This window comes from Phaseolus vulgaris, chromosome 9, assembly GCF_051622355.1.
Source record: "Phaseolus vulgaris cultivar YP4 chromosome 9, ASM5162235v1, whole genome shotgun sequence".
In the NCBI taxonomy this organism is placed as follows: Eukaryota; Viridiplantae; Streptophyta; class Magnoliopsida; order Fabales; family Fabaceae; genus Phaseolus; species Phaseolus vulgaris.
Genome location: NC_143506.1, coordinates 18826002 through 18846199, shown reverse-complemented (window position 1 = coordinate 18846199; position 20198 = coordinate 18826002). Strand labels below are relative to the sequence as shown.

Sequence of the window (20198 nt, the reverse complement as noted above, 5' to 3'; positions counted from 1 at the left end):
ATATGTAGCTGTTATATATTGCTACAATCTGTCATTCTGATAAATCAATCAGTTGATGATCGTTCCGGGGACCATTTGAAGACTAACAAGCGTAAACTATGCAGACTGACAATTACTCCTTAAGTCTAAATATTTCTAATAATTTTCTCAATTGAAAAAGCCATGCACCAGCATTTTGCAGGGTTTCATATCTTACTAGTTTGGAATGTTGAATGTTTGCTAGTTGTCAAAATTCTTCTAATCATAACTATACCACGGGAATGTTTATTAGAAAGTAGAATACTTACTCGAGTTCGTAGATTGGATACAATACAACACTATTTGAATAAAAAACATGGACCCGATTAGTTTCAAATCGTCATGAATTGGATTGAATTATGAAGAATTCCCTTGTTGGGATTGAGGTACAATGTGATTATACTCATGATGAGAAAACTAACTGTACAAAGAAATGACAACTAATTTTTTGTAGAGAATGTTTGAAAGAAAAACAAATGATGAATAGAAAAAATAAAATAACAAGAAAAGGTATAATAAGAATGATTGTAGCTTGCCCACACACATACAAGTTTGATTCATCATGATTAGAGAAAACAATGCAACCCCGCCAAACTCTTACAGTTCAAGGCCTACCAACAAATTACCCTGGGCCTCGTTACCTTGGGCCTCGTTTGGGACATCCACCAGCATGCCTCGTTCTTTAAAATCGTCCATACTCCCTTACTTCCTTTCCCTCTTTCCAACTCTTAAAAATGACAGCATCAATCTCACTTAGCAACAATGAATCCGCCCATACATTTAGTATTAGTGTCATGTGCAGGAAGCTTGTCATGTCACTGTATCATGCTTGTCATTACAGTCTTAATTTAATGTTCCGCTGGTGGAGTGAAATGAATACATGACATTAGCAAATGTTAAAAGAGCTCCAAGTCACACCTTCATAAACCTGTTTTATAAGAAACAAACAGAGTCAGTGGCTCAGCAAAATATTCTACAGTTATGGCATAAAATGTCAAAATACAGCAATCAGTAACTAAAAAATTGAGAGCGTGATTCATTATATAGCAGAGTTCAAGTTCATATTCTAGATAAGTGATTTTCTTACCTATTTGGCCGAAGAAATTCGGCGTAGTGAAGGAATCCAGCTGCTTGAAGCACGGGAATTACTCCCAAATACACGACCAAGGTTTGAGGTTCCTGTGGGCTTTTCTGGTTTCGAGACATTTCTTGTAGAGGATTTGGGCAAGGCAGAGGAAGTAGATGGAATATTGTTCACGCCCTGCAAAAATTTGTCTCAAACAAATGAATATTTTAAGCCAAACAAAATTCAAATCAAAGATCAGTATAATTGAACTAACAACTCCTAACATGCAAAAAATAGAAACGGCACCATCTGCAAGAAATTCAGAGGATATACTTTTTACTTTTAGATGAGGGATACACAACGAAGCCAGTGGCAGAAATTTCATTGAGGTGACTTACATGTTTCTCAGTCCGAATCTTGGCATCCAGATTCGGAGCATTAGATGGCTTAGGCTGCACACGTGCATTTGGGAGTTCCAGACTGGCTAACATTTTTGTTACATTAACATGAGTTGAATCATTGGCTCCTGAAAAGGGAATGTAAAGCATAGGCATCTTAGTTCAACACTATTACAGTAAGCAAAAACTTGTCATAACGACTTATGTATCCCAGGTTGGAAACAAGACACTCAACATCCCATAACAACAACAAATATAATAATAGAAACAGTTAAATGGGAAATATCTATCCACATTGAGTATTGATCACAATCTTAGAATATCAGAAGTTATCAAGTTGTTTTCGGGGACAACAAAGTCCAATGAAAATTAAACTATGTTCTGAAAACCAGACTAAACCAACCTTACGGAAAGTTAATCGAAATGGAAAATCAGTCAAAACCAGTTTACCATGGATTGATGAAAATGCTTAATATGACTTTTGGTTTTGATCTTTTCTTAAAAAATGAAAAACCAAACTAAAGTATATAATTTTCCACTTCTTTATGAATGTAGACATTTTATCATTAATGGCATTGTTTAGTAATGTTCAAAATTAGATCAAAGTACTATGATATATTTGATTGTGACTTTTATGTATATATTGAATGTTGAGAATCCAAAAATGATGTTTTCTTTTTAATTTTTAGAGATATAAAGATATAATATTGTATTTCTTAAATATTATTTTATGCATTATTTAATTGTAACTAATATTTCGCTAATATGCATTTGACTGTAATTGAATTATTAAACCTTGAACTAGTAGTCAATAACCAGTCTAGTTTTGAAAACATTGAACCCAACTCACTTCTGTATAAGCACCAATAATTTATTTTTCTTTTAGTTTTCTTTCAGTAAGCTTAAAATGTCCCTTTAAATTCCAATTCAATCTGCAAGAAAATACAAATCTCAGCATGCAAATCATAAACTTGGTAGAATACTGTTTTTCTAGGATAAGTATCTCTATAATAAAACATCCTTCAATCATATGATACAAGATTGAAGTTACCTTTATGCTTTTCCACAACTGCTGATTCTAGATTGCTAGGCAATGCAGCTGAAGGCTGCAAATCGTCAAAACAAAATCCAGTAAGAGAATAATATCAAGAAAGTTTAATGTGAAAACTATTAGAAAATCCATATAAACTAATACACTCAAGTAAATGCAAGCTATAATACTAATACACACACATATAGAAAACATATCAAATAAAAACTCTCATTGTACGAAAAGAAAACAACAAATATAGACCATTAAATCAAATATAAATAGACAAAAAAACATGCAAGACTTTTATAAGACGTCATGTGACCACTAACTAACTTTTAATCTTGACCATTCATGTATTGTCATAATAAAGACTTCTCATTTGATATATTACATATATGTATTGAATATTTTATACCAATACAAAATGGTTTTGATTTCAATGTGAAAATAAGAAAAGTAACAGATCACAAACTCGCATGTTAAATAATTGATTTATATATTGCCATGACTTTATATTTCTATTTCAGTTTAATGAGCAAATAAATTCTTAATAGGCTAACAATTTTACTTGAAGAGCAAGTTAGTCCGTTACTACTTTTACTTGAGGAGCAATTTGAAAGACTATTGTTTCTCTTTCAATAATTATAAATGTAAATGTTGATCAATAAAATATCAAACTCCTTGCTCTCAATTCACGATATTCCAAATCCTAACTATGGCCCAAATCAAAAGTCACAACAACAAAAAACCAAGGCAAAAGCAAAGTCATGTATGCTGGTGTTTCTTCAACCATCTTCACAAGAATCATAGCTTTCAAATCAACAAAAGAAATTTGGGATTATTTGAATGAAGAATATGCTAGAAATGAAAGAATGCAAATCCTTAATTTAATGAGGGGATTAGAGTCTTAGAAAATCAAGGAATACTTAAAAACATTATTGGGTATTATTAACAAAATAAAATTGTTGGGAAGAGATTTTGCTTATTCTAGAATTGATGAAACACCTTCATTGAAAGGAAACAACTCAAGTCTTGTGAAGGTATTCAAGAAAGAGATGGAGTGGAACAACTATAATACCGTTTTTTATGGAAAAACTAAGCATTTCAACATATAAGTTATTTTCTTAAGATAAGTGCAGAAAAATAGAGATGTTACTCTTGCTAACTACAAAACAGAAAACCATGTTGCATATGTTTTCACCAAGACACTACCTGACAATAAATTCAAGTTCTTAAGACAGAAGATAAGATTTATGTATTGCATGTGACTTTATATGTCTGTCTCAGTTTGAAGAGCAAATAAATTCATAATACGCTCACACTCTTACTTAAGGAGAAGTGTGTTAGTTATTGAGAATAATATCTCTTATTTGTCAGTCAACTTTTGCTCTTTCAATAATTATACATGTAAACATTGCTGATCAATAGAATGAAATATCATATTCCTTGCTCTTAGTTCAAAATATTCCAACATATTATATTTCCTCTTCTTCCCTATTTTATTTTTTCTGCCACAATTTCATCATCACAACAGATGACGAAGCTTTGACGAAAATTTCAAACCCAAGGGAAAACATATTATAGCAAGCAATATAGTCAAAGAAGGTACTAACAGATGATTGATTTTGTTTCTTTGTCTGTTGCAACTTCTGATATTTTAGGATGGTCCAGTCATATATATAGTCGGAATCGTATCCTGCTCATTAAGATCAGCAAATAAAAATTGTTAAAAAGAGAAGATGCATACACTCAAAACCCGTAGAAATATGATAACTGAAACTTTGAAAACCCCAAGATCGGTAACAATGACAAACATTAAGAATTAAATAAAATAATTCATAAAATTCCACACCTTGTGCTTGTGGAAAAAGAATAAAGAGTAGAAACAATAGACCATAAAAGTAAGATAAATGGCTTTGTACTGAAGTTGGGCTTCTCTCCAACCATTAGCTCTATACCCTCAAGAATAATTTTGTGCCAAAATAAAGATACTCTGGCACAAAATGTAGAATGACTAGATGAAAGATGAAAAAATGTTAAATACTGGATGATGCTATTTACATATCATACTTCTGCATTTAATATTGAAAGCAATCATTGCATATGAGCATTGTCATCTTCAAGAAACAGCAGGCTATATTTCAAACTAGCAGATAAAGTATTTGAAATCAAGAATATGTTAAACATACAGCCAATACCTTCTCGTTTGAACAAATCACGAAACAGGCGCTTCAAGTATCCATAATCTGGGTGTTGATCAAATGTCAAAGATTGGCAATAATGAAAGTATGTAGCAAACTCCACAGGATATGACTTGCAGAGCATCTAATAACAAGAAATCGGAAACAGAAATTAGTAAACATGTAAGGGACAGACAACTTCAATAAGAAAATGTACAAGAGAAGAACTAAAACTTAAGGATTGTCGTTGTTATGTCTTGTTTTTCATAATTCTAATTTCCATTTCCTACTCAATTTGCCAACACAGTCCTTTCCTCCCACCCTTGACAAGAAATAGAAAAGGGCAGGAAGGAGAATCTACCCTAATCCAAATATATTCCACATTTCCACTAGCCAAAGTGAGCCACAGTATGAGGTTCAGTGTAAAAGAAAACTGAAAACTGTACTGGTGAAGGGAATTCAACTGTTTGATGAAATTGAAAACCGGGATATACCTCAATGGGAGTCGATAACTTCTTGTCACAAATATTGTCATATTTTTCCTTCTTGGTGGCAGCTTTCAAACCCTGCCAAGGAAGGCTGAAATGCCAGAACCAGATAGTCAAACCATATAGTTACCAGAAAAAACAATGCCATTGATATACGTTACATGCACTATTTCGTTTCTAAATGAGGATGCCTGGGAAATTACAATGAATAGGAGAAACATACCTTCCTCTTAAAAAGTACATTAGAACATAGCCAAGAGACTCCAGATCATCTCGGCGACTTTGTTCTGACAAAACAAAGAACAATTTGTGGGCAATTTGTAGGTTATAAGTTGTATTTATAGAGGTAAAAGTTAATTCTGCTCACCAATTCCCATGTGAGTGTTGCAACTTGCATAACGTGCAGTTCCTGTTAAGCTTTTATTCTCTCTGTAATAAGTTTATCAACGTTAAAACAAATATTAGGCAATGATATCTTTGCTAATTAAACTAAAACTGGTAAAGCACAAGCAACACTGCGAATAAATCAGTCAGAAGAATTCAGGAAAAGAACTATTTGAGTGGTAAACAACAATGTTCGTCTTATTACTTTGGAAAAACAAAAGAATATAATATCCATTTTAGTAAAATACAATGCAAGGATGGAGATAGAGGCAATGACTCAACCACTTACAAAATCTTGGTGATTACAAGATTACAAGTATACAATTTTTGAATGAAGAATATTTCTTACATGGTATTCAATAAAGAACACTTTGTATACTGTTCCTTATTGGTTTTTTGTTATTTTAATTTTAATTACATGTCAAGCCACCATGAGATTAAAACAAAATGATATCATTCAGTTCCACCTCCAAAACTTAAGTAAAACATTAAAAAATAAGAAACAGGAAAACTGTACTTCGTTAGTTGATACATTATCATAAAAATAAGCAAATACATGTATACTGAAAATCAAAAGGAAAGCTTCCTGGTAGAAGGAAAAGCAATCAAATTCATTTGACACTGGAAATCCTTATAGAACAAGACACTGCTAGACCTGGAAAACATCAATGCATGGCATGAAAAGATAATAAATATAAAACAAATCTAATAAGAAAAAAAACATACCTGTAAGGAATATGCTTATTTGTGTTTGGATCCCTATATCTTTTTGCCAGTCCGAAATCAATAATATAAACCTGTAAATGTAACAAATTGCAGAAAACATATAAGAGAACTTGTAAGTTGTAAGTATAAAAGGAACTATCGAGAGGAAAACAGTCCACCTAAGTGAGCCAATAAATAGAATGAATTTTGCTGATGTTACCTGATTTGATTTCCTCCCGAGACCCATAAGAAAATTATCTGGTTTGATGTCTCTATGCAAAAATCCCTTGGAATGCAGGTACTCTATTCTTGTCAGCTGGAGTCAAGTTAACAAAATTGACTTTTAATTTTCTATTGATAATTCCCATGGATGCAAGCATTAGCTAAGACGTAGACAAAACTAATACAGTAATTTGCAAGAAACATAGGAATAGAATAGTCAGGAAGGAACAAATGCAGGTTCCTAGAAAACTTAAGCAATGCAGACATGAATAAGTGGTTACCATCTGATCAGCCAACATCAAAACTGTTTTTAATGAAAAGTTCCTCCCGCAATAGACAAAAAAGTCTTCAAGACTCCGTCCCAGAAGATCAATGACTAGAACATTATTGTCTCCATCAGTACCGCACCACTTCATACTTGGAACACCACCTAAACTCCAAGGAGCAAGAGGAATTTAGAGAAAAAAAAATAGCTTCTTAAATTATTGAGGTGCTTCTTCCATATAACTTACTTTCTCCTTGAAGAATACTATATAACTTTGCCTCATACAATAGCTGTGGATGTTTGGTCTTCTTGTTTTCCTACAACATCAGAACACGGCACCATAAGTCACAATTAGACCATATGTATTGATCCTTTAATAACTGCATATGCAGCAGACTACCAAAAGAAGGGCAAAAGACAACTGCAAACATCAACCAAGCAAAGTTCTCTACTAAATTTTGACCCAAGCTTTCATTCATTTATGCACACTACAGACTGTGCCCATCCCAACACTTATCCCCATCCACCATGCGCATGCTGGACAAGCACACATAATTAAGAACCTAATTTACATTTCTATTTTCTGTCTCAACAAATAATTACATCAACATCAAATTATTGACTTCATTTCTTATTCCAAAACATTTGTATTAACATTTTTCACTATTTTTACATAAATATTTGTAAACAATTAAATAAACGAAAAGAAAAACGATCCTTTTCCGGTCATTTGTAAAAACAAATAATGAACCTAAGCCGGTCCTAGTACTCTACCCAATATTCAACACGAACGAAATTCGAGTTAGATGATAAAGTAGCTGAAACCCAGAAACAATAAAAGAAGACTAACCATCTTGATGGCAACAATTTCCGAGGTGTCCATATTTGAGGCTGAAAAAAAACGAAAAAGAGCAAGCAATGATCAGCATATGCAGACATACATACATACAACAATACACACAGAGATAGATGAAGATCTATAAAACAGGAAAAACGATGCCTCCCAAATTACAGCAACATACCCCAATCCAGTTCAAAAAATAGAAAGAAAAAGGAGAGAGAAAGAAACATATGGTGGTGCTGACCAATATAAATTTCTCCAAAAGAACCGCTTCCGATTTTCCGACCAGTCTTAAACTTGCCGCCGATGACCCTCTCCATGGTTGCTGAAAGGGAGAAGAAGCTGTGTGTCTGCGCGTGTTGGAGAGTGAGAAAGAGAGAGAGAGAGAGAGAGAGAGAACAGAACAGAAATTGATGGAAGAATGAAGTTGAAGGGTTATTATGATCGGATGGTAGGATTTGGTTTTGTTATTAAAGTTGGCGCTGACCTGTCCAATCCAACGAGCTCAAGCTCAGCTCAACATTCCTGTGCTGTGCTCTTACCTAACTCCATCATCACAGCACAACACAACACAACACACCCCAACCATCCTAGTAACAGTTCCAACACGTGTGCAATTTCACAAACACGTTTTCTTCTTTCACCTTCCACATTTTTAATATTTATCATCCATTTTTTATTTTTATTTTTAAATATTTTTACACGGTTATCTTATTATCAGGCATGGATTCCTTATTAAAATTATTTAAAATTCTAGAGTTAGTTGAATTTTGTTATTGAAAGAAAAAAAAAAAGATAAAGAAATAACCGACGCTTTCCGGTTCTGGCTAAGGAACATTAATTATTACTTTTTCTTCCACCTTTATCTCCTTTGGATATACTCAAATCTGACTCAGCAGGATCTAATAATTCAAACCCTCAATTATCTCTCGCTAATTCCTATGACCAATCACTACATAATAACTAATTTGTTTATTAAGAATTAGTGGCTAGGAACATTAACACTAACATCATACCGTCCCCTAAATATATTTTTATTAATTATAGTTGGATTGATAAAGAATGTGTTTTAATAACAGCAATATTTGTTGTTATAGAAGGCCAACTGATTCTTTTGGATAGGGCAATATACCGTAATTTAATTTAGGGTTGACAACAACCTATGTAATACAGATAGGGACACTGATACAATACAGACACAAAAATATGTAAAATTTTTAAAATGGAAGATATGAAAATTCGGATCTACATATTATATAATTAAGAATTATATAAATTGATAATAAATATTTATGTTCACAAGTATGTTCAAGATTATTTTTTGGAACATAAAAATGTTTTTCATAACTCGTTCATAAGGGTTTGTTTCTTATTTTTATAATCACAATAACAATTTATACAATAAAGTTTGAATTTTTAGAAAATTAATGTATTTTTATTTTTTAAATTGTATTAAAATCGTACTAGAATTGTCATAAATCTAACAAATACTTTTTAAATTGGACACTTCATAGATACGTGTCTTGTAGGTGTCATACGAGTATCAGTATCTAATACAAATATCAGACGCCGACACGTCATTTAAGAGGAGTGTCCGATCTTCATAGGTCACAACTTTACCAATATGTTTAATATTTTCCACTAAAATAAATTAATATTAAACATTATAAACCAAAAGCACCAACAAAGTATTTATTGACTTTATTATAAGAGATAAAATATATGAATACAATAATTTTAATTCAAAATATTAGCCAAATTTGATTTCATGGACTATGAAAAGGATTTAAAGAAATGTTGAAAAGGAAATTGTTGAGTGTAGTGGTCAAAGAAAGCATGCTAGAAGTATGCTTTTGATTTATAATATTTTATTTTAAAAACTAAATGCGTGTTTTAACTGACGAGACTGTCACGTCATGCTTGCTAATGGATCAGCCCAATTTGAAGGATTCGGCCCGGCCCATTTTTATGGCTCATATTTTCTACGGCGGTTTTTTCTGCACCCCTACAATTTTCTTTCTGCACCTCCACAATTTTATAAATCCTGAAACTGACCTTCACATGTTATTTGAATTCGGGCTTTGGGAGTGTGACGGATTCATCAATCTGGAAGTGAATAATGTTGTTTTCCGGATGAGGGGGTGCTCTAGAAGCAAAGTTTGCATAAATTGTTGATTTTCTGGATTGTTGAATTCTGAAACTTAATTTCTATTACGGATTGGTGGATCCAAAATGATTTTTTTTTATTATGGATTTTTGAATCCAGAATGCATATTTTGAATTACAGATTGGCGGATCCGGAATGTTTTTTCAATTATGGATATTCTGATTTTTTTATTTTGGATTAACACTGTCATTCATGTACTACCAGAAGCACCAATCTGAGAGATTACTGGACACACCAATCCAAAATTTTACTGGAAACGTTAATTCGAAAAATTATCAGATTTCATAATCCATAATGCAAAAAAATAAATGTACAGTCTTATATAGGAACAATTTTGTCTTTGTGCAACCTTGTGAGGGAAGAAAAATGTAGGAATGCAAGAAGAAATTGTCTTTTTCTACATATGTAAAAAAACGTTCTACACTTTTTTTAATATAAAAATTAAATAAATTTCAAAATTATTCATTATAGCATCTTTATTCTAGAATTTATTTTATATATCTCGAAAAAAGTTATTTTTCATTATGCTTTTTACATTTACAAAATACATTTATGCAAATTAAAATAAAAATCATATATAACTAATTGTGAATAGCTAGTTAAGAATATAAAAACTAAATTTTAAGATTGTCATTTTGAAATATAAAAGATATATTTCGTAGTGACCACTTTGAAATATAAATAGTAATACCTAATTCTAAAATGTTTATTCCATTATGCAAAAAATAAAATAAAATACAAGTCCAACAAATTAAATAAGTGATATATACAAGTAGAAGTTTTGAAAGCTGATGCAACAATAACCGATATTTGGTTAATTATAACATGATTATTGAAAATTATTTTTACAATATAAGCAAACTATTACAATTTTTAATGCCAGAAGTTGATAAAAAAAATTCTGCAATCATCAAATTTTATTATATTTGTACTAACAAATAATCCAGCTTAATTATTTATCGTTTTTTTTTTCATTTCACACTTTATTTTTCAATCATTCACTTTAACTCATAGTGATACAAAAAAAAAGTTATTACCAACCAACACTGCACCATGGTCCCCGGCGGCATACGGTGGCTACAGAGATCTATGAAGTTGAAGAGTTGTTAAGAGATTAAATAAAGGATAAATAAGAGAGAGAAAAACTCAACTGCAAGTCAAAAATTAAATAAATCCAACCCTTCTAAACTAATTTCCATAGTCGAAGATATGCCAAAGACCCATTTTTACTCTCTATTTTGGCATGTTCCAAAGTTTTATGAAAAATAGTGTATATGTATTCTTTTTAGTTACTAAAACGTGTTCTGATAAGAAAACCGGATGTGGAGGACAAAAGCATGAAGTGATCATTTTCTCTTCATGGTAACTCATAGTTAGTTTGAATGGGGAAATCATGGTTGAAATATTCTTAAATGTGTTAAAAAACAATGTTTAAACAAATAAAGATAATTGGAAATGGAAAAAATTTGACAATGGTATATATTCTATCAAATCTGCATTCGGAAATTTTGAGCGAGGCTAGACTAGGGAGAGGGTGTTTTTCTTAATTATGGTTTATTAAAGTTTTGCCTTTTACAAAATTCTTTGCCTCAAAATTGTTAAATCAGATTTTAATGTGTTAAAGTTTTTTGGTATTCTGCAAGGTTCTATGTCCTCTTTCTGTTAGATTGAAGTTTCTTTCATCAAACTGAGTTAAAATTAACATTGATGGGGTGGGGTTGTTAGGAGATATCTGTTGGGAAAAACGGGTAATTTTCCCACTAAAACAAAACCCTAACAGAGCTACCCGACAAATAATATTGAATAAATAAAGCGGAATAATAAAAGAGATAAAGAGGAAAGAACACACCCGAAAATTGTTAACGGAGTTCGGCCTGTTTAGCCTAATCTCCGAGCACAGCAAAAACAGCTCACTTTTATTACTATGAGAGAAGATATTACAAATTGGGATATTTAACAGTGAAGGGGGAGAGTTTAATTTATAACCCTCAAACCTCCTTCCCAAACAATGAACCCACCGATGTGGGACTTGGGATTAAGCCAAAATCAACAAATCTCCACCTTGGCTTAATTTCAAGTCTCACCTAAAACAAATCTTCTCAAAACATAACAAAAACAAACTTTACAGTGCTTCAAATTTGCGCCTCCGGACGCCAACTTCAAATGTGCAAGATATTAACCAAGTCTAAACAGTGTTCAAACTTGGTCCTTGTAACCACCTTGGTGAGCATATCTGCAGGATTCTCCGTAGTGTGAATCTTCTGGAGAACAATCTCCTCTTCTTCGAGAATCTCACGCACAAAGTGATAGCGAACATCAATGTGCTTCGTCCGTGCATGAAAGACTTGATTCTTTGCTAAATGAATAGCACTCTGACTGTCAGAATATAACTCAAGTTGTTTCTGACCAACTCCCAAGTCTTTAAGCAACCCATGAAGCCAAATTGCTTCCTTCACAGCCTCTGTAATCGCCATATACTCTGCCTCTGTCGTAGACAAAGCCACCGTAGACTGCAAGGTAGACTTCCAACTAACTGGCGCTTTTGCTAAAGTGAACAAATAACCAGTAGTAGACCGTCGCTTATCCAAATCACCTGCATAATCAGAATCACAATATCCAACTATGCATTGACCAAGTGATTCATCTTGCTCAAATGTCAATCCAACATCTAAGGTATTTTGGAGGTACCGTAGAATCCATCTCACAGCTTGCCAATGACCCTTGCCCGGATCATGCATGTACCTACTAACAACACTCACAGCCTGTGAAATATCTGGTCTTGTACACACCATTGCATACATCAAGCTTCCAACTGCATTTGCATATGGGACTTTCGCCATGTATTCTCGTTCTTCATTAGTCGTCGGAGATAAACGGCTACTCAATTTCAAATGAGGAGCAAGTGGGGTACTTACAGGTTTTGTATCTTCGTGTATACCAAAACGTTGTAGTACCTTCTGCAAATACTGCTTCTGTGACAGCCAAAGTTTTCCCCTCTCTCTGTCCCTGTTTATCTCCATGCCGAGAATCTTCTTGGCTTCCCCCAAATCCTTCATCTCGAACTCTTTACTCAACTGAGCCTTTAACCTGTCAATCTCAACTTGGCTCTTTGCTGCAATCAGCATATCATCAACATATAAGAGTAAGTAAATGTAGGAACCATCTTCAAGTCTGCGCAAATACACACAGTGATCATATTTGCTTCTCTTGTACTTCTGATCCTTCATGAACTTATCAAATCGTTTGTACCACTGTTTCGGAGATTGTTTCAGTCCGTACAACGATTTGCTAAGTTTACAAACCCAATCTTCTTTACCATCAACCTTGTATCCTTTTGGTTGAGTCATATAGATTTCCTCCTCCAAATCACCGTGTAGGAACGCGGTCTTTACATCAAGTTGAGCAAGCTCCAAATTCAACTGTGCTACCAAGGCCAACAAAATTCGAATGGAGGAATGTTTTACAACTGGAGAAAATACCTCATTATAATCAATTCCCTCCCTCTGAGCAAAGCCTTTAGCAACCAACCTTGCCTTGTAGCGAACATCTTCTTTATTAGGAAATCCTTCTTTCTTTGCAAATACCCATTTGCACCCAATTGCCTTTTTACCTTTTGGTAATTGTGCCAGCTTCCACGTCTTGTTCTTATTCAAAGATTGCATCTCCTCTTTCATCGCACCTGCCCAATTACCACTCTCTGAACTCAAAATGGCTTCTGGGTAAGTGGATGGAATGTCATCAACAACTGGAAGTGCATAGGCAACCATATCCATGAAACGAGCAGGCTTCTGAATATCTCGTCTCTGTCTTCTAACTGCAATTGGCACTGATTGCTGTTGAGATTCTTGGGTAGGAACCTCTTCCTCATCTGACTCTTCTTCTGCCATAGGAGAGTCACTTGTGGTATTTCGTGTTGGGATCACCACTGTCGGCTCAAACTCCACCTGCTTCCGGGCACACTCCACCTGTTGCGGAGTACTATCAGCTCCTTCTGGATTTACCTTCTTTAACATGGCAGATTCATCAAAGGTAACATCCCTGCTGATAATCGTCTTCTTTGCCTCTAGACACCACAAACGGTATCCCTTCACTCCAGGACTAAAGCCCATGAAAAGAGCTTTCTTTGCCCGTGGATCCAACTTTGATTCAATCACATGATAATATGCAATAGAACCAAAAACATGCAAAGAATCATAATCAGTTGCAGGTTTTCCAGACCATACCTCTAACGGGGTTTTGCCATCTATAGCAGATGATGGCAAACGATTGACGAGATGTTGAACGTATGTCACAGCCTCAGCCCAAAACTCTCTGCCTAACTCAGCATTAGACAACATACAACGAACTTTCTCCACAAGTGTCTTGTTCATACGCTCCGAAACCCCATTCTGTTGTGGTGTTTTTCTAACAGTGAAGTGCCGAACTATGCCACAATCTTGGCATACCTTCAGGAACGGATCACTCTTGTATTCTCCTCCATTATCTGTTCGGAGAACCTTAATCTTCCTTCCTGTCTGGTTTTCAACTTGAGCTTTCCACTTAAGGAAAATTCCAAGCACATCATTTTTGTTCTTCATAGTAAACACCCAAACTCTTCTGGAAAAATCATCAACAAAAGTGACAAAATAATGCCTACCTCCGATTGACGGAGTCTTGGCAGGTCCCCACACATCTGAATGCACATAATCCAGAATACCCTTGGTATTGTGAATTGCAGTGCCAAACTTCACTCTTCGTTGTTTTCCCAGAACACAATGCTCACAAAATTCAAGTTTGCAAGCCTTCGTACCTTTCAACAATCCTTGCTTGGTAAGAATTTGCAAGGATTTCTCTCCAGCATGTCCCAACCTCATATGCCACAACTTCGTTGCCTCAGCATCCTTCTTAGTGCTAGAAGTTGTTGCCGCTACTGTCCCCACCACTGTACTACCTTGGTAGTAATACAAATTGTTCTTCCTCACGCCTTTCAACATCACCAGTGCTCCTGAAGTTGCTTTAAGAATTCCATCTCGCATCGTCACAACTAGGCCTTTAGATTCTAAAGCCCCCAATGAGATGAGATTCTTCTTCAACTTTGGCACGTACCGTACATCCCGCAAAATTCTGGTGGATCCATCGTGATTCCGCAACTTGATTGAACCTATCCCGACTGTCTTACATGGATTATCATTACCCATGTAAACAACCCCGCCATCGAGTTCTTGAAAATCAAAGAACCATTCCCGAATGGGACACATATGATAGGTACAACCTGAATCCAATATCCACTCATCTGGATGCAATGATGCTGAAAGCGAGACAATCAACACATCACTTTTGCTTTCTGCAACATTTGCATCTTGCAGAGCCTTCCCTTCTTGATCCGAATTTGCCATTACAGACTCACAATATAATATTCAATATTACAAATAATTTCAAACAACCCAAGGCGAACCTTCGGCTCTGATACCACTTGTTGGGAAAAACGGGTAATTTTCCCACTAAAACAAAACCCTAACAGAGCTACCCGACAAATAATATTGAATAAATAAAGCGGAATAATAAAAGAGATAAAGAGGAAAGAACACACCCGAAAATTGTTAACGGAGTTCGACCTGTTTAGCCTAATCTCCGAGCACAGCAAAAACAGCTCACTTTTATTACTATGAGAGAAGATATTACAAATTGGGATATTTAACAGTGAAGGGGGAGAGTTTAATTTATAACCCTCAAACCTCCTTCCCAAACAATGAACCCACCGATGTGGGACTTGGGATTAAGCCAAAATCAACAATATCCTGGTCTTGCTACTTGTTGAGGTATTTTTCGTGGGAGTATGGAAGAATTTATTGGAACTTTTTCTGTGTTTCTTGAAGTTCAGACTGCACTGGCTACTTAGTTTTATGAGGTTATACATGCTATGGAGGAAACTCAAAATATGGGACTTACTAATGTCTGGCTGAAATGTGATTCTGTTTTGGTTTGTGCTATGTTTACTGCTATGACAAATGTTTAAGTTGGCTAATTTAGGATTTATTCATTGAGAATCTTTTCATTGGTATAATAGGTTTCCATCTAGTCTGTTCTTAGAATTCTTTATGAATACCTATGTATCGTTTTTTTAACATATGTGTTTTGGTCTAGTCCCCCATATTTTTGTAGTTTCTTTCTTCTTCTTTTTTTTAATAATATTTTTTTTTTCATGTGATGACAAATAATTGTTGTTACTTGAGGTGTCAGCCTAGCGCTGATATCTCAAGTTGTATAATGATGTCTAACGTGAAAGCTTTTATTTTTAAAAAAATAACAAAAAAGGGAGGTATATGTACTTATTTTTGTGTGTCTTATGTGTTCAAAAGCCACTTTTTCTTTAAGGTTGTGTTTGGATTGAGGAGAGGATTTGAGGAAGTGGATTTGTAGTGATTTGAGAGGAAAGTGTTAAGAAAGTAAGGTTATTTGGATTATGGTATATTATAGTGGATGTGTGAGGAAAGTTGATTGAAGTTTGTGTGTGATATAATGGTTGTAAGAGATTTCTTTTTTTAAAAGTGTAAAATATAAATTTAAAAATTTACCCTTTCTTTAAAAAAATTTAAATAATAAAATATCAGATATTTTTGTGTTAATTTTAGTTAATTAAAATTTTATAAATACATATAAAAATTATTTTCATAAAATCAAATCAAAATTAAAATTAATTTTTATTATTGTTAATATTATTATTTAATAATTTTGTTTTAATTATTATTTAATAAATTTATTTTAATTATTATTAAGTTATTCATTTACATTTATATTTATTTTTATTTGTATTATTTTATTTACTATTATTATTTTATTTTTTATTTTTTTATATATTATTTTGTTTTTAAATTTTAAAAATTAAAGGTAATTTAAACTTTTTAATGCTTAGCAGAGAAGATGGCTTTTATCTCTCTCTCGCAAATCAGCGCCCTCCAATCTGTGCAATTGAATAGAAACAAACAAAAAAAATCCGTGCATTTCAATCCGAGTAAACATTGTTCACTCGGATGTAAACAAAGCATAAGTGTAGGATAACAGAAAAAATGTGATATATGTGTCAAATGTAACACCCCATAATTTACATAACTATTACAATAAAAATTCTACCAGTTTCTATACAAACTTGGAGTTTTTCAAAATATTCCTAATATATGATTAGGATTTATAGAAATACAAATATTTACATATCCATAGCTTAAAATAAAACTCTGAAACCTCTAACGCTCTCCTGCACCTGTATGGTCATCTACTTGTGTACATAGTATAGTCATCGCAGTTCAAACACAGCAAGAAAAGCAAGGGTAAGCTAGTGAAAATAGAATTTTATAATATAAATACTTAAATCCAAAGAGAAAACCAAATTACATGATCAATTTCTCAAATTATTCAATTTTCTACAAATCTCAACAATAAAACAATCACATAGATCTCACATGGATCTACACATCCAGAATATTCAACAAACAATGTCTTTCGAAAGAAAGACCCGTATTAAGTAAGTCCTACCAGAGACTAACACCTGATCCAAAGATTACCAGTGAATCCAATAGAAAGGATCATGGTAAGTTCAATACAACCCAAGCCGTGCATCTCATATGTCACGGTGTGCATGAACTCCCTCATCAGCTTCTCACCACCTGATATCTTAGTCTATGTGACATAGACATCAATACTTAATACATAACAAACATCAGTCCATACATTATCCCAAATGTATGAATTCAATTTCATATCATTCTGTCATACAATATTATTCAAAAAGTGATCCACAATATTCAAAAGTCTATTTGACATAAAAAAATTAACACTTTAATAGTAAATCATCAAAACCTAATATATCCACAAATTTAAATAATATATAAACAAACAACCCAATATATATATAAACACATAACATCCCTGCAAGAGAAATTGAATATCGGGACTACATCCCTTCCACATCCAGATCTTCTAACCTAGGGTTCTATTAAAAATTAAATTTAGCTTCCCTTACCTCAATGGTTTGTTTTCCAAGCAACTTCTAGAATTTTATTCCCCACAGTCTAGATAAGCTTCAAGATTTACGGGGCTAAAGCAAGTTATCTAAACAGAACAAAAATTCAGTATATAGTAGAATAAGTTGAGAGAATTAAACTTCTTAACTGACCCCACCCAAGATTGATGACTAAATCCTAAGGAAAAAAACAGAGAACAAAAGATATTTAGAGTAAAAATGAACTTATTCTGCTTAAAAATCTGATCGGATAGAAATGTTCCTTAACTCGCCAGCTACAACGTGGTCCGATCAGATTCTAAAATAGATGAAGTATGAACTGAGAAATTAAGAGAGAAGATAGAAGGGAGGGATGGGGGAGAGAAAGAAATGGAAGTTACGTGCGTGAGGAGGAGGGGGTTCTTTTCTGCTTTTAAAATAAAAGTGTTGCTAAATAAAAAATGGGTAGGATATCTAATGTAATTCATATCAATCTCATTCAAAACTTCAATTGTTTGGATTGTGTTGGCTATGTGAAAAAAGGTAACCTTGTCGGGAAAAGGATCGGAGTGAATTTAGTTTGGTCCTAAAGAAACCAAGTTATATTTAGCTCTACATGCCTTGATGCTCTAAAAATTTTATGCACTATACAGAGAATTGTTAGGCTTAGGTAAGAAATTTTTATCCTAAATCAATTTTTTCATACTCCTAGTACTTTGATCTCACTGTGTTGTATATTACCGGACAAAATCATTATTAGACTTAATTAGACTTAATTACAGGAATATAATCACTATTAATGAGTCTATAATTAGACTTAATTATAAGAATATAATCACTATTAATGGGTCTATAATTAGTCTTAATTACAGATGTTATGTGAGAAAAAGAATCTGTACGGTTCTGTACGGTTCTAATGCTATGGTTATATATATGTATCATTGCTATAGATGAAAGACAGATTGAATAAAACAAATAATATTCTTTCATGTATCAGACCACAAAACTCTGATACCCGACAAACACAAAGCAAAGGCAACGGTGCACAACCATGGCAGATGCACCAGAAAAGAATAATGCCAACAAAGCAGAGCACGAAGGAGGAGGTGCTAAGAAGACCTACTCGTCATATGATCTCAACGCGAGTGACAATCCCGGAAACATAATCACGCAAGTCCAATTGCGCGGAGAAAATTACGACGAATGGGCAAGAGCAGTAAAGATCTCGCTTCGTGCCCGGAGAAAATGGGGCTTCATTGATGGAACACATATCCAACCAGAGGATGAGGCACCCGACCTTGAAGATTGGTGGACCGTGAAGTCCATGATTGTATCTTGGATTCTAAACACCATTGAACCAAGCTTACGATCCACAGTAGCATATGCTGAGACTGCACATAACTTGTGGGAAGACATTAAAGAAAGATTCTCGGTCGTGAATGGACCTAGAATTCAACAACTAAGGTCGGACTTGTCAAGATGCAAGCAGGAGGGAATGGTGGTGGCAACTTACTTTGGAAAATTGAAGGTCCTTTGGGATGAGCTTGCTAACAGTGACAAAATTCCATCTTGTACGTGTGGTGGATGCAAGTGTGGGATTGGTGCTCAGTTGGAAAAACGAAGGGAGGAGGAGAAGGTTCATCAACTCCTTATGGGGTTGGATGACGCAAGCTACGGGACAGTAAGATCAAACATTCTGGCCTCAGATCCATTGCCGTCTCTGAACCGTGTATATGCTATGTTGGTACAAGAAGAAAGAGTGAGAATGATGGCCAAATCAACGGAAGAAAGGGGGTTGGTCGTGGGTCTCGCGATGCAGGCCAACTACAAAGAAAAAGGGCGTGGAGATATGGTAGAAAAATTAATGACGTGCATTCATTGCGGTAAAAATGGTCATGACATGAAGGGATGCTTCCAATTGATCGGATATCCCGAATGGTGGGGTGACAGACCAAAAAGTGAAGGCAAATGGAACGGCAGGGGACGCCAAGGGATGCGAAACAAAGGTAACCCGACACGTGCAAATGTGGCACACGCTAGTGGAAGCAACAGTCAAGCCAACAATGACGACAAGAAACTTGAGATGGCAGGTCTGACCAATGAACAATGGAAGGTACTGGTTGATATGATCAGCAAACAAAAATCAAATGAATCAGAGAAAATGACTGGTAAGAGCATTTGGGATTTGTGGATTATTGACAGTGGGGCATCAAACCATATGACCGGGTCACTGGAAAATTTGAGTGAAAAGGAAACTATAGAAAGGTGCCCCGTAGGGTTACCCGATGGTGAACGTGTTCTAGCTTGCGAACAGGGAACAATGACTCTTGAAGAAGGACTTGAATTGAAAAATGTCCTTTATGTTCCCAAATTAAAATGCAATTTACTTTCAGTACCTCAATTGACGGATGAAGAAAATTGTGTTGTAACATTCACTGATAAATTGTGTATTATAC

The 20198-nt window shown here is 34.2% G+C and overlaps 2 protein-coding genes across 2 annotated transcripts; one reads left to right on the top strand and one right to left on the bottom strand.

Moving 5' to 3' along the window:
• Positions 1-344: 344 nt before the first annotated feature.
• Positions 345-8229, bottom strand: LOC137822740 (uncharacterized). The gene is made up of 15 exons (XM_068627722.2): positions 7845-8229; positions 7610-7650; positions 7007-7076; positions 6776-6924; positions 6493-6588; positions 6294-6364; positions 5551-5612; positions 5407-5470; positions 5190-5274; positions 4714-4840; positions 4129-4211; positions 2534-2588; positions 1483-1610; positions 1106-1279; positions 345-946 (listed from the first exon to the last, which is right to left on the bottom strand). Exons 1-14 carry the CDS (start codon positions 7918-7920, stop codon positions 1106-1108), a joined length of 1281 nt encoding a protein of 426 aa, XP_068483823.1. The 5' UTR covers positions 7921-8229; the 3' UTR covers positions 345-946.
• A 10525-nt stretch (positions 8230-18754) lies between these two features.
• LOC137822267 (uncharacterized) lies at positions 18755-19989 on the top strand. The gene is made up of 2 exons (XM_068627155.2): positions 18755-19486; positions 19945-19989. The coding sequence occupies exons 1-2, from the start codon at positions 18794-18796 to the stop codon at positions 19987-19989; spliced, it is 738 nt and encodes a 245-aa protein (XP_068483256.2). The 5' UTR covers positions 18755-18793.
• The last annotated feature ends 209 nt before the right edge of the window (positions 19990-20198 follow it).